We start from the raw sequence: 14,012 nt of genomic DNA, 5'->3' as shown, positions 1-14,012 counted from the left end.
ACACTAAGGGTCAATTTATCATAGCCAAATCAACCTAACCTGCACATCTTTGGACCGTGGGAGGAAACCGGAGCACCCGGAGGAAACCCACGCAGACACAGGGAGAATGTGCAAACTCCACACAGACAGTCGCCCGAGGCCAGATTTGAACCCGGGTCTCTGGCGCTGTGAGGCAACAGTGCTAACCACTATGCCACCGTGCCTGCTTCTACAAGTATGTAAAAAGGAAGAGAGTAGCAAAAGTAAATGTTGGTCCCTTAGAGGCTGAGACAGGAGAAATTATTATGGGGAATAAATAAATGGCAGAAATGTTAAACAAATATTTGGTATCTGTCACCACATTAGAAGACATAAAAAGCATACCAAAAATGGTGGGGAACCAAGGATCTATTGGAGGGTGAGGAACTTCACGTAATTAATATAAGGAGAGAAAAAGTACTAGAGAAACTAATGGGACTAAAAGCCGACAAATCCCCTGGACCCGACGGCCTGCATCCTAGGGTTCTAAAAGAGGTGGCTGAAGAGATAGAGGATGCATTGGTTTTGATCTTCCAAAATTCCCTAGGTCTTCTAGAATGGTCCCAGCAGATTGAAAGGTCGCAAATGTAACACCACTATTCAAGAAAGGAGGGAGAGAGAAAACAGGGACCTACAGGCCAGTTAGCCTGACATCAGTCGTTGGGAAAATGCTGGAATCCATTGTTAAGGAAGTGGTATCAGGGCACTTCGAGAATCATAACATGATTAGGCAGAGTCAACATGGTTTTATGAAAGGGAAATCGTGTTTGACAAATTTATTAGAGATTTTTGAAGATGTAACTAATAGGGTAGGTAAAGGGGAACCAGTGGATGTAGTATATTTGGATTTCCAAAAGGCATTCGATAAGGTGTCACATAAAAGATTATTACACAAGATTAGGGTTCATGGGGTTGGGGGTAATATAATAGCATGGATAGAGGATTGGTTAATGGACAGAAAACAGAGAGTAGGGATAAACGGATCTTTTTCAGGTTGGCAAGCTGTAACTAGTGGGGTGCCACAAGGATCAGTGCTGGGGCCTCAGCTAGTTACAATCTATATTAATGACCTAGATGAAGGGACTGAGTGTAACGTATCCAAGTTTGCTGACGATACAAAGCTAGGTGGGACAGTAAGCTGTGAGGAGAACACAAAGGGCAGGATTTTCATTGGGTCGTAGAGGCGGGATTGGAGGCATGTGAGGGGTTAAAATCCCGAAATAGCGGGGCACGAACCCATCCCGCCTCCATGCCAGATTCAAAGGAGGCGGGTACCCGACCCGCACTGGGGCCCACCTCCCTGAGGCGGGAAGGGGATTAGTGCCAATTATACCTGTTAACAGGTAGTTAACAAGCAGTTTTTAGCCTAATCCCTATTGTCATTCTTGAAGTGTGGGATTCCCAACGGCTCCAAACCACACCAAGTTAGCAAGGCGGGCCGTCGGGCTGAAGGGCTTGGAGGGATCGAGATGTCCGGTGTTCAGGTGAGTGATGGGTGCATGAGTGCAGAGGTAAGTGTGTTTGGTTTGTTTAAAGAAGTTTTACTTACTTTTACAGCCTTCCTTTCTTCAGGTCTCGGGAGTCCCTCATCTCACCGGCACAGAAAGCAGAATGGCCGCGATCTGTCAAAAATTGCAGCATTCAGCTTTCTGTTCCGGAGAGATCTCTAAATCATCCTGAGAGGAAGGAATTAACTTGGAGTACAGATTGTCAGTGTTTGACAGCTTCAAACAGCTGTGAAACGCTGATATTTCATGTCAAAAGGTCTTGACAGATAAAATATCAATCTGTGATGTCACCTGTTGCCAGGTGGCCCTTAATTGTAATCAAGTCAAAATCGCGTGGGTTGTCTACAACTCGATGGAGGCGGGACTACAACCCCGACAGTTGTAGTCCCACCTCCTACCCGCCTCCTCAATGAAAATCCAACCCAAAGAGTCTGCAACGGGATATAGATAGACTAAGTGAGTGGGCAGTAAGGTGGCAGATGGAGTATAATGTAGGGAAATGTAAGGTTATTCACTTTGGTAGGAAGAATAGAAAAACAGAATGGTGGAGAAATTGGGTGGAGCTGCAAACGGGGCGCCAAGCTCGCCTGGGCGCCAGATTTTGCGCTGCGATCGGAGCAGCAGCGATCGCCAGAAATTCAGCTTGAGCGCCCCAAGAAGGACACGGGGCGAGACTCGAGGCGCTCCGCGTCCCCTCTTAGGGCGCTGAAACTGAATATCGCAGTGCAACGTGGCGCAGCGCCACACGCTGCGGCATGGCGCGCTGCGGTACTGCAGGCCTTCCTCCCATTCTTAAGGGGGAGGGGCCTGCACCAGCGCGATGAGCCATCGCGAGTGCCGGCAAAAGAGCCCGGCACCGAGGAGAAGTGCCGGGCTCTCGGAAAGCAGCCGGCAATGCCACGGGGGGAAAACAGGAGGCCGGGGACGGATGTGCTGGCAGGCGGCCGCCGAAAAAAACGGCCGTCCCACACCTCCACCTTAATTTGCGCCACTACCGCCACAGGTAGGCCCCGTGAACCAGGCGCGATTAGCGAGCGGCGCTACAGAGGCGGTCGCTGCCAAATATCGCGATCGGGGCGGTAGCGGGGCACTGCGCACACCGATGACGTCATCGGTGGCGGTGCAGCGCAACAGGCTAACGCTGCCATTAGCGCCCCAGCTAAATATCACGGGAGGCGTGACCAGTGGCGCTAAAGCCACTGAGTGCCCTCTTTAGGCACTAACTGGTGGCGCAGCCCACCGAATTTCTCCCCCAATATTTTTTAAATGGTGAGAAACTTTTAAATGTTGGTGTTCAGAGAGATTTGGGTGTCCTCGTGCAAGAAACACAGAAAGCTAGCATGCAGGTACAGCAAGCAATAAGGAAGGCAAATGGCATGTTGGCCTTTATTGCAAGGGGGTTGGAGTATAAGAGTAAGGAAGTCTTGCTACAATTGTACAGGGCCTTGGTGAGACCACACCTGGAGTACTGTGCATAGTTTTGGTCTCTTTATCTGAAGAAGGTTATACTTGCCTTAGAGGGGGTTCAACGAAGGTTAGGAAAAAAAGGGAAGCTTTTGGCAGATACAAAGAACTAAAAACAGTGGAAGCCCTAGAGGAGTATAGAAAGTGCAGGGGGGTACTTAAAAAAGAAATTAAGAGAGCGAAGAGGGGGCATGAAAAAACATTGGCGGGCAAAATAAAGGAAAATCCCAAGGTGTTTTATAAGTATATTAAGGGCAAGAGGATAACCAGGGAAAGAGTAGGGCCCATTAGGGACCAAAGTGGCAATCTGTGTGTAGAGCCGGAAGATATGGGTGAGGTTTTAAATGAATATTGTGCATCTGTGTTCACTATGGAGAAGGACGATGTAGGCATAGAAATCAGGCAGGGGGATTGTGATATACTTGAACAAATTAGTATTGAGAGGGAGGAGGTACTAGCAGTTTTAGCGGGCTTAAAAGTGGATAAATCCCCAGGCCCAGAAGAGATGTATCCCAGGCTGCTGTGTAAGGCAAGGGAGGAGATTGCAGGGGCTCTGACACAAATTTTCAGAACTTCTCTGGCCACAGGGGAGGTGCCAGAGGACTGGAGGACAGCTAACGTAGTACTATTATTCAAGAAAGGTAGTAGGGATAAGCCAGGGAATTACAGGCCAGTGAGCCTAACATCAGTGGTAGGGAAATTATTGGAAGAAATTCTGAGGGACAGAATAAGTCTCCACTTGGAGAGGCAAGGGTTAATCAAGGATAGTCAGCATGGCTTTGTCAGGGGGAGATCATGTCTAACCAACTTGATTGAATTTTTCGAGGGGGTGACTAGGTGTGTGGATGAGGGTAGTGCAGTTGATGTAGTCTACATGGACTTCAGTAAGGCTTTTGACCAAAGTTCCGCTTGGGAGACTGGTCAAGAAGGTAAGAGCCCATGGGATCCAGGGCAATTTGGCACATTGGATGCAAAATTGGCTTAGTGGCAGGAGGCAGAGGGTGATGGTCGAAGGTTGTCTTTGTGACTGGAAGTCTGTGTCCAGTGGTGTACCGCAGGGATCGATGCTGGGTCCTTTGCTGTTTGTAGTGTATATTAATGATTTAGATATGAATGTAGGAGGTATGATCAGTAAGTTTGCAGATGACACAAAAATTGGTGGAGTGGTAAATAGCGAGGAGGGAAGCCTCAGGCTATAGGACGATATAGATGGGTTGGTCAGATGGGCAGAACAGTGGCAAATGGAATTTAACCCTGAAAAGTGTGAGGTGATGCATTTTGGGAGGACTAATAAGGCAAGGGAATAAACAATGTTAGGACCCTAAGAAGGACAGAGGATCAGAGGGACCTTGGTGTGCATGTACATAGATCCCTGAAGGCAGCAGGACAGGTCGATAAGGTGGTTAAAAAGGCATAAGGGATACTTGCCTTCATTAGCCGAGGCATAGAATATAAGAGCAGGGAGATTATGATGCAGCTGTACAAAACGCTAGTTAGGCCACAGCTGGAATACTGTGTGCAGTTCTGATCGCCACATTATAGGAAGGATGTGATTGCATTGGAGAGGGTGCAGAGGAGATTCACCAGGATGATACCTGGGCTGGAGCGCTTCAGCTATGAAGAGAGACTGGACAGGCTGGGGTTGCTTTCCTTAGAGCAGAGAAGGCTGAGGGGGGACCTGATTGAGGTGTACAAAATTATGAGGGGCATAGATAGGGTAGATAGAAAGGAACTTTTCCCCTTAGTAGAGGGATCAATAACCAGGGGGCATAGATTCAATGTAAGGGGCAGGAAGTTTAGAGTGGATTTGAGGAAAAACTTTTTCACCCAGAGGGTGGTTGGAATCTGGAACTCACTGCCTGAAAGGGTGGTAGAGGCAGGAACCCTCACAACATTCAAGAAGCATTTAGATGAACACTTGAAATGCCATAGCATACAAGGCTACGGACCAAGTGCTGGAAAATGGGATTAGAATACATAGGGCTTGATGGTCGGCGCGGACACGATGGGCCGAAGTGCCTCTTTCCGTGCTGTATAACTCTATGGCCTAGAAATTCGGTGGGCTGCGCCACCAGTTAGCATCCAAAGAGTGCACTTAGTGGGCTTAGCACCACTGGCCACGCCTCCCGTGAAATTTAGCGGGGCGCTAATGGCGGCGTTAGCCTGTAGCGCTGCGCCGCCACCAATGACGTCATCGGTGTGCGCAGCGCCCCGCTACCGCCCCGATCACGATATTTGGTCGCGCCCCCCGCTATAACGCCGGTCGCAATTTGTGACCGGTTCAGGGGGGCCTACCTGCAGCGGTAGTGGCGCTAATTAAAGGGGAGGTGCGGGGCGGCCATTTTTTTTGCTGGCCGCCTGCCAGCACCTCCTCACGCCGCCATTCCCGGCCTCCTGAGCGCCCCCCCCGGCAGTGCCGACTGTGTCCCAAGAGCCCAGCACTTCTCCTCGGTGCCGGGTTCTTTTGCCGGCACTCGCGATCTCCGATCGCTCTGCTGCAGGCCCCTCCCCTTTAAGAAGGGGAGGAAGGCCTGCAATACCGCAGCTCACCGTGCCGCAGCGTGTGGCGCTGCGGCACGTTGCGCTGTGATATTCAGTTGCAACGCCCCAAGAGGGATGCGGGGCGCCTCGAGCAGCGCCCCGCTTCTGTTTGGGGTGCTGAAACTGAATATCGGGCTGGCACAAGCGGCTCCGTCTGGAGCGGTAATTCCGGCGCCCAGGCGAGCTTGGCGCCCCAAACGGGGCGCCACCGAATTTCTAGGCCTATGACTCTATGAGATTGATTCCTGGGATGAGAGAGTTGTTCTATGAGGAGAGATTGTGTAGATTGGGCCTATACTCCAGAGAGTGAGAGGTGATCTCATTGAAACATACAAGATTCTGAAGGAGATTGACAGGGTAGATGCTGAGAGGTTGTTTCCCCTGGCTGGAGTGTCTAGAACTAGGGGGCATAGTCTCAGGATAAAGGGTAGGCCATTTAAAACTGAGATGAGGAGGTAGTTCTTCACTCAGAGGGTTGTGAATCTTTGGAATTATCTGCCCCAGAAGGCTGTGGATGCTGAGTCTTTGAGTATATTGAATGTGGCAGAACAAGTTGAGATGGCTGTTAAAAAAACACAGGGATCATTGGCTTTATTAATACAGGCATAGAGTACAAAAGCAAGGAAGTTATGCTAAACCTTTATAAAACACTGGTTAGGCCTTAGATGGAGTATTGTTTTCAATTCTTGGCACTACACTTTCGGAAGGATGATAAGGCCTCAGAGAAGGTGTAGAAGATATTTACTAGGATGTTACCAGGGATGAAGGACTTCAGCTATGTGGAGAGATTGGAGAAGCTGGGGTTGTTCTCCTTAGAGCAGAAAAGGTTAAGAGGCTAAGATTTAATAAAGGTCTTCAAAATCATGAATGGCTTTGACAAAGTAAATGAGGAGAAACTGTTTCTAGTGACAGAAGGGTCGGTAACCAGAGGAGACATATTTATGGTGATTGGCAAGAGAATCATAGGCAACACGAGGAAAGATTTTTTTTACGCAGCAAGTTGTTGTGATCTGGATTGCACTGCCTGAAAGGGTGGCGGAAGCAGATTCAATAGTAATTTTCAAAAGGGAATTGGATAAAAACTTGAAGGGAAAATATTTGCAAGGCTATGGGGAAAGAGCAGGGGAGTGCGACTAGTTGGATAGCTAGTTGGATAGCTCCGGCACAGGCACGATAATCTGAATGGCCTCCTTCTGTGCTGTATCATTCTATGAATTTATGATTCTATGATCTGAGACAGTAACAGGCAGAGAAGTCTACATAAAATCTCCTTTGTCTGTAAACCTTGGTCTGTAAACCTTGTTAAGTGGGTTTGTATGTGCAGGAAACATTGGGAAATCCATTCTCCAGTCCAAAGCTTTACTTTCTACTGAGCTGACTAAAAGCAGCAACAAAATTCCTGATAGATCCTCTAAAATACGAAATAGATCGCTATGCAGGCAAAGTTACACTAACCTTCAGTAGCGTACAAAGTGTCCTCCTCCAAGTAGCATCTATCTGAGAGATATTTTACTGGTATTCCTACTACCAATTATATAGTGGTGGTTTAAATTGGAGGCAGATTCAAGGAAATGGGTCAGTGATGTTAGCCATACCATCTTGATCTCATTTAAATGCGGCTCCCAGCAGGCTTTTTAAAGGGATTGTCAATTTTTTGGCAGGAAACTTCAAGTGCAATGTTAGACTCACAGTTCTGAGACAGTGGACATTTCCACTCCAGTTTACTACATTAACAGCCCTAAAGCTGCTCTAAAACAGGTGGTAATTCAGAGGAAAATCCAGCCCAATGTGTTGGAAACTGATTTTCATTTTTGACTTACCTGCATCATATGAGCATTTTCGACTTTGGCTATTTCCAGTTTTGGCTGTAGATCCATCAGTTCTATCTTCATCTCACCCACCTACAGAAGTGTAGCATTAAATACTCATTTTAACTTAAATACGCAACCAGTCAGTACATGTAGAGTTTCATTTTACAAAAAGCACATTTTCCCTGTATTTATCTCTAAGGAAGTAAATAATGTCTCTTATGTACGTAATAGTAAAGGTATTGAATATCCTCTGATGGCTCAATGATAAATGCACCTCAAGTTTTTGGCATTGTGCATGGCAAACCAGGAAGCTGCCAGGTTCAATTTCTGCTCTGTGCTGAGTTAACTGATTTCAGTCACTGGGTGCTACATTGGCTTTTGGGTTCCTGGGTTAAGGAGGGGAGATCCAAGGCTTCCACTCCTGATTGCTTTCCAGTGACTTCCACTGGAACGTCTCCACATAAAGCCAGAATCAGCAGTGATATTGCCAGCAATCGAAAAACCTACCAGTACTCACTATCTAGGCTCATACATAATGATTAACATTTGGGTGCAATACTGGAAGGCTGCTAGTACCTATGGAACGGCACCCATCATGGGTCATCATGCTTTTAGGAAAGGGAGAGACGAGCTCTGTTCTCATCAATACAAATATTAATATTTTAATCAATTATGATCCTTAGAAACCGATTGAAATTAATACATTTGAAAAGATTTCTGGTAGAAATAGTTTGGGGAAGGGTTTATCGTGAAGTTGAACTGATAAAGTACAAAAATATTGGCTGAGTAAAGTAAATTAATTTCCACAGAACAGCATACTTTAAGTATGAATCTGTTTGTTCTGAATAAGTACAGACAAAATTATGGGCAGTTATAAACTAGTGACAAACTCACTATTATATTCGCAATGTGACAGAAGCACATTCACTAATACACCGCGCTTGCTGGAACAGTTTTCAATAATGAAATTCTGCAGTATAAGCTAATAACCTAGTCTATTTGTTTAGACTTATAAATAGATTGGGCTTTTAATTTTGGTTCCAAACTGCCAACTAATTGCCTTATTAAAACTTCCAATTAATCTTGTACAGTATTACGCTGCACTGATGATTTTATAAAAGCCTCTCAGTCTCAGAGTGACTTTTAGTGAAATTTGTATTTTTGTTAAGACAGTAGTTAGATGGTAGAGGGGATACAAAACTACAGATTAATTTCAAAATCAAATGACAACTATGAAGGATGCAAGATTTTACAAGTATTTTATTTATTGTTTATTCACTTACCTGTGACTCAGCAAAAGCCAGCTTATCTAATCCATTTGTGTATCTCTTTTTAGCTTTTGTCACTGTATCACGTTTCTGTGTTAAGAGCTGACGGAAAGCAGCAATAAGCTCCAGGTAGGATGTGGGAGTGACGTAATTGTGGCGGTTTAGCTCGTGAAGAAACCTAAAACAAATAAATATTGGGAGATTCCCATTGGTGTCAAATTCTTAGAAGAAAATTCATCAGACATAATGAGGATTAAGCAAGGAGATTATCTTGATCTAGAAAATCTCAAAACTGCAGTCCGAGACATGCAGAGTGTAATTCGCAGTTGGTAAAAGCCTCGTTATATTGTGAATCACACTGTGACCATTGAGTTCTGCTCCCAATCACTACATTTTTAAAGCATCCTTTCCCAGAACATAAAAGCAAGTTTGGAAAGTTTTAAACCAAACTTCACACCACACTGGAGTTATACTCAAGTCAAAGTGGTGTGAGATGCCCTCCCCAAGGGAGTTGCACACTGCTGTATTCTAGAGTTGGATTAGATTTGACGTTACAGTTTGGGTTTTATCAAATCCTTTTTCTCATGCTCAACACAAAAGCCAGCTTTGATTGCCAAGCCTGCCGATCCTATGAAATACAGTGAGTGGCTTAAATAATTTGCGATAATTTGCCCTGAACAAACAGAAAACTTGTTTAGGGTCTCAAGTTTTACATATAAATTTCCACTACGCATTCACGCCATTTCTGAAGACAATTATCAATCGCATAATTCTTTTTGTAACAAGCTAAATTACCAAACAGATTTATTGACAGAGTTACTGACAGAAGCAAAAACAGTATGCTTGATTTTAACCCTCAGTGGGGTTGGGAGACGAAGTGTGAGCAAATGCAAAACACGCTCACAAGCCTAAGTTTAAGGCCTGGGTATTTTAACTCCAGGGCATCATCTGCATGCCAGTCAGCTTCCGGCCCAGTCAGCTGCCTGCCGAGGCTAAGAAGGTCATAACTTTCATTGTAGGGCCTAGAGAAGCCCTCCAACTCCTCCTGGCCCAACAAAGGAAGGTTTCTCACATACCATGGAACACCTCTTTATCCTTCCCAACAGCTGCTGACCTGCTTTCCGCTGTGAGAAAATAAATCATTGATGTAATAGAACCCCCATATGCATAAATTCATGAGGCTCTTGCCTGCTCCCAGCAGATGCCTCAGCCACCTATTTGCAGTGAGCAGCTAAAATGGTGGCCAGCACGATTCCAGTGGGAAGGGGGCAATAAGTTCAACAGTTGAAAGCACCTGTTGAGGAGAGGTGCAATTTCACCCCTTTCTCTGAGTTCTTTCCATCACTTGGACTCTGCAAGAGAAGACTTGGAAAGAGACAACATTATCCATCGAAGCATTGTCACTTGCTCCATCCCTCACAAATATCAGCGTGGAATTCAGCACCCCATTTGGGATAGATAGTGAGCTAAAGGGGGTGCACAAGGTGATTCACAGAGCACAAGTGAACAGGAGCAAGGACTAGTAGAAAGGTTAGCTCAGGAGTTCGGAGGTCCAGCCTACAAAAGGAAATGGCTTGATATGCACATCAATTATTGGAGGTGTTGGACAGCCAGCTTAGGAGCAACCGCAGCATGGCCGAGAACATGGAGTCCAATTCCAGCTTGTGTGGCATTCTGGCCGGTGGCATTAGCACTCTGCAGTTTACCACGGAGCGTGTGGTCACCTCTGTGGATGCTGCAGCTAGGCCCTCTGCATAGGCGTCGGTGAAGCTCTTGGCGCCACCATCTCTGCTGGGTTAAAAAGGCTGGTGGACTAAATGGATAGGGGCTTCAACCAGGTCTCAGATTTCCTGCAGTCTACTGTCCTGCAGATCAGTGGGAGTGATGAGCCGGAACGCCATGGGAGTGGCAGAGCCTCAATAGGATTGGCACATGTTGCAATCCCTCAAGGTGAAAGTACTTCAGCTCCCCGCCATCCTTTCAACTCTCCAAAAATGGTTGCAGGCGGGCGTCTGGGCTGCGGTTATGTAAAAACGCCATTGGTTGGATCGGGAGCAGGTAAGTTTTTCTCCATGATTTATGGGATGATAATGTCCCACTTGGCCAAATAAAACCTCTCCTATTTTTTCTGAAAAACTAAAGCTTTCAACTCTAAGAAATTCATTGGCCCTGAAATTATGGTGCTTCCAATGACCCCACAAGTTTTGGGTTTCCGGATGTGCTGCGCATGCGCAAAAACCCGGAACTTGTGATCTGTCAAGTTTCACTTGGACAGATCCGCTGCAAATTCACTTTTGCTGGTGCACAATTGGGCTATTTGCCCAACCACTGCCCAGCAAATGCCCATGAAACCCTTATGCCTGGTAAAAGCAGGCATAGGGCCTTCTTTTACCAGCGTAAGTTTTAAAATAGATGTTAAAATAACATTTTTTACATGATTTAAACATACACATACATTTAAAATTAATTTAGGTAAATTTTGTCCCGTTTTAAAATGTTTACATTTCTTTTTCAAAAAAAAATATTTTTATTTTAAATATTTAATTAAAGGACCTTTTAATTAATTTTGAACATGCAATCGTTTATTTTTATTTTAAGTGGTGTGAAATTTTATTTATTAGGTGATTTCTATTATGCTGCTGGGGATTCCGTACGTAAATGGAATCCCCATAAGCTTTATAGGAATCCCCCTTTTTGATTGGTTGGCCTGGTCCACATGATCCCAGGGCTGCTTACGAACCGCCTGCGCCCCTGGGATCCGTGGGCCTTTACGCAGGCATGTGTCTGCAGGTCCAGACCGAGAAGAGTTAGGAGCTCCAGAGACACCAGGTAAGTTCGTATATTTTTTTCGGTTCGGAGGCGTACGCCGGCGGCAAGCCTCCGACCGCAATTTCCAGGCCCTTGTGTAATTTTTAAAAATCTTAAACATGAAAGTATGTAGAATTTTGTGAACAGGTTACAAGTAAGCAGAATATCAAAAATATCATTTAATAATGCAGACTCACGTCTTTGACAGTTCAATAACAGATGTGTGAAAGAATTTACAAATAGGAACAACTTCTGTACGTTCAAATTCTGTCAGATCCAGGGTTTCTAGAAAGGAGTTAGCAACTCGTTCAAGTGCATCTTCAGGCCATGGCTGCCGAAAAAAATAAAATATTTTATTAAGAAGTAATTCCTATTTGCCTTTAACAGGAAAGCAATGCTGTGACATTAGGAAATATACAATATTTTGGGATTTTGAAGTGTATAATGATCATAAATATTCAATTGTTACATTTTTGGTCTACAGTTGCTGGTAAACCTCCAAAGCCTACAGATATATGACAGCTCTAATTGTGTTGCAATATTGTAAACCCCCATCCCATTAACTTTAAAATATGTTGTCCCAGAATTTGCTTTTTGGCATAACTACGACACAAGAGTGGAGTTGCGCTGTTTACTCCCCTAAGGAATATCGCACATAACTGATTTACACTAGGTTTTACGCCAAAACATAATTACATGCAAATTTCCTTAATCATTTGCACTGCTTCTGAGAAACGTCCGCCCAAACTTTCGCCCACTCATTTACATAGCTCATGTGAGTTTCCTTCATTTGCGCCAGTAATCCACTGGTGTAGATTTATGTCCAAACATTTAGGTGCAGTAGGACCCGAAATCGGCTGATATCATGCAACTGGAGGAGTAACTGCATATCTCAGGACTGAAGCTTTCATTTTTTTTAGGAAAGAAACACTTTTAGAATGACTGATCTTTCTTCCTCAAAAATACCATTTTTATTTCCTTCAATATAAATAATAGTAACTGTTAAATAGCTGTGTCTACCCTAGAGATTCAAATATTTCTTCAAGTTCCTCTCCAGTGCATCATCAACTTATTTAAATGAACCTTTAACCTGAATACATAAATTGCAAATCCATAGAAATTTATGAATGCACTTGTGTAATTTCTAAAAAAAACGATGCTAATGAAGTTTCCTTCCACCTTCCTTCATTCAGTGACTTGCTGAAACAGCGATTGATGTATTGGGTAGGAGAGATTTTGCTGGTATATATGAAAATAAATAAATACGGGTCCAATTCAACAAGGGTAGTTGCATGTAATCATGTGATCCAATTATAGTTAGTATTCAAATCTGGTTTTCTAAAAATTCACCGTTGGGCTTCTTGAAGTCCTGAAGAACTAACTTGCATTCTAATTTCTATATTCTAAATGGCCAGACAGAGGCTAAATCAAAACTGTATGCCAACATTTTTACTTTATTGTGTGGCGGAGCCACCAAGAGACACTGAACAATCTGTAATCATTCCTTTAACCACTCTGTAGTGCAGTTGTGGACTGCACCTTTACGCTGTGTGTAGGTTCTTGTATTTCCATGTGATGACGTCATGATGCCGATCACGTGACCCCCAGTTGGAGCGGAAAACGTGATGACGTCAGGACGTCGGTTTCCAGTATTTAAGGGCAGTCTGAGAAAGGCTGGGGACCTGTACAGACCTGCTGAGCTCTGCTCTTGTAGTTATCAGTTAAAGTATTTTGTTTATTAAAGTTTAATTATTTCGTTTCACTGCGTTGGACTTCATTATTCGGATAGGAACTTCCGTTCCTACATTGGTGACCCCGAGCTCGTTGGACAACTTTCTTCGAGATATTCATAATGAACACGAACGCCATTGCCCTTAAATTGCCGCAGTTCTGGGAACAGCAACCAGAAGCATGGTTTTTCCAAGCAGAAGCCCAGTTTGCTATCCGGGACATTACAGCGGATTCAACCCGTTATTATTGATGTGCCTCAATAATTCCGAGACTCGATGTTAGCGAAACAAAACAAGGCTTTTATTAACTTAGAAGGTAACACGTAGTGGAGAGAGGTATCTTCCATCCGGAGGGCTGCAGTACTGGATATGAGGCCAGACTGAGCTTGCTTACATAGGGGCCAGGTATGGGCGGAGCCCTACACACAACACATTCCAATATACAATACAATGGTGAGGAAACGGAACTGGGGGAAGGGAAATGAAACTGAAACCGACCACAGTCACAGGCAGTGATGAATGGAATATTTCATCACATTCACCCCTTCTATAGATTTAGTCTGTTCGGGGGTTTGATAGTCCTCTGCGACCGACGTGGCTGTTGCGGTGCCGCGGGTGTCGGCTGGGTGTCCCCGGTAGCCTCCTGGGTCTCTGCCGGGGGTGCCGCCAGGGTTGTTGAAGGGGTAGTTGGTGGGGGTGCCGTTGGTCAATGTTCTTCCGGGGGTGATGAAAGAGTAGTGGGTGGGTAAGAGTTGCTGCGATCGTTGTCGCTGCTATCGCCGTGGTTGTTGTCGTTACCGGCTGGGGCGACGTCTTTTATGGACACGGTGTCCTCCCTTCCGTCGGCGTGCTGGACATATGCGT

The 14,012-nt window shown here is 45.0% G+C and overlaps 1 protein-coding gene across 1 annotated transcript in view; it reads right to left on the bottom strand.

Annotated features, from left to right (window-relative positions):
* Nucleotides 1-14,012, bottom strand: part of dnah12 (dynein, axonemal, heavy chain 12) — a 429,714-nt gene that overhangs the window by 150,297 nt on the left and 265,405 nt on the right. Inside the window, exons 45-47 of the mRNA XM_086001602.1 lie at nt 11,616-11,749; nt 8,626-8,788; nt 7,352-7,432 (exon numbers count right to left, since the gene is read on the bottom strand). Of these exons, the coding sequence (XP_085857728.1) occupies nt 7,352-7,432; nt 8,626-8,788; nt 11,616-11,749 (378 nt within the window). The remainder of the gene's footprint in view (nt 1-7,351; nt 7,433-8,625; nt 8,789-11,615; nt 11,750-14,012) is intronic.

Source organism: Somniosus microcephalus, chromosome 11 (assembly GCF_052327205.1).
Source record: "Somniosus microcephalus isolate GS21.2 chromosome 11, FLI_Smic_1.0, whole genome shotgun sequence".
NCBI lineage: Eukaryota > Metazoa > Chordata > Chondrichthyes > Squaliformes > Somniosidae > Somniosus > Somniosus microcephalus.
The sequence above is the reverse complement of the archived record's forward strand: the minus strand, read 5'-3'. Positions and strand labels throughout refer to the sequence as shown.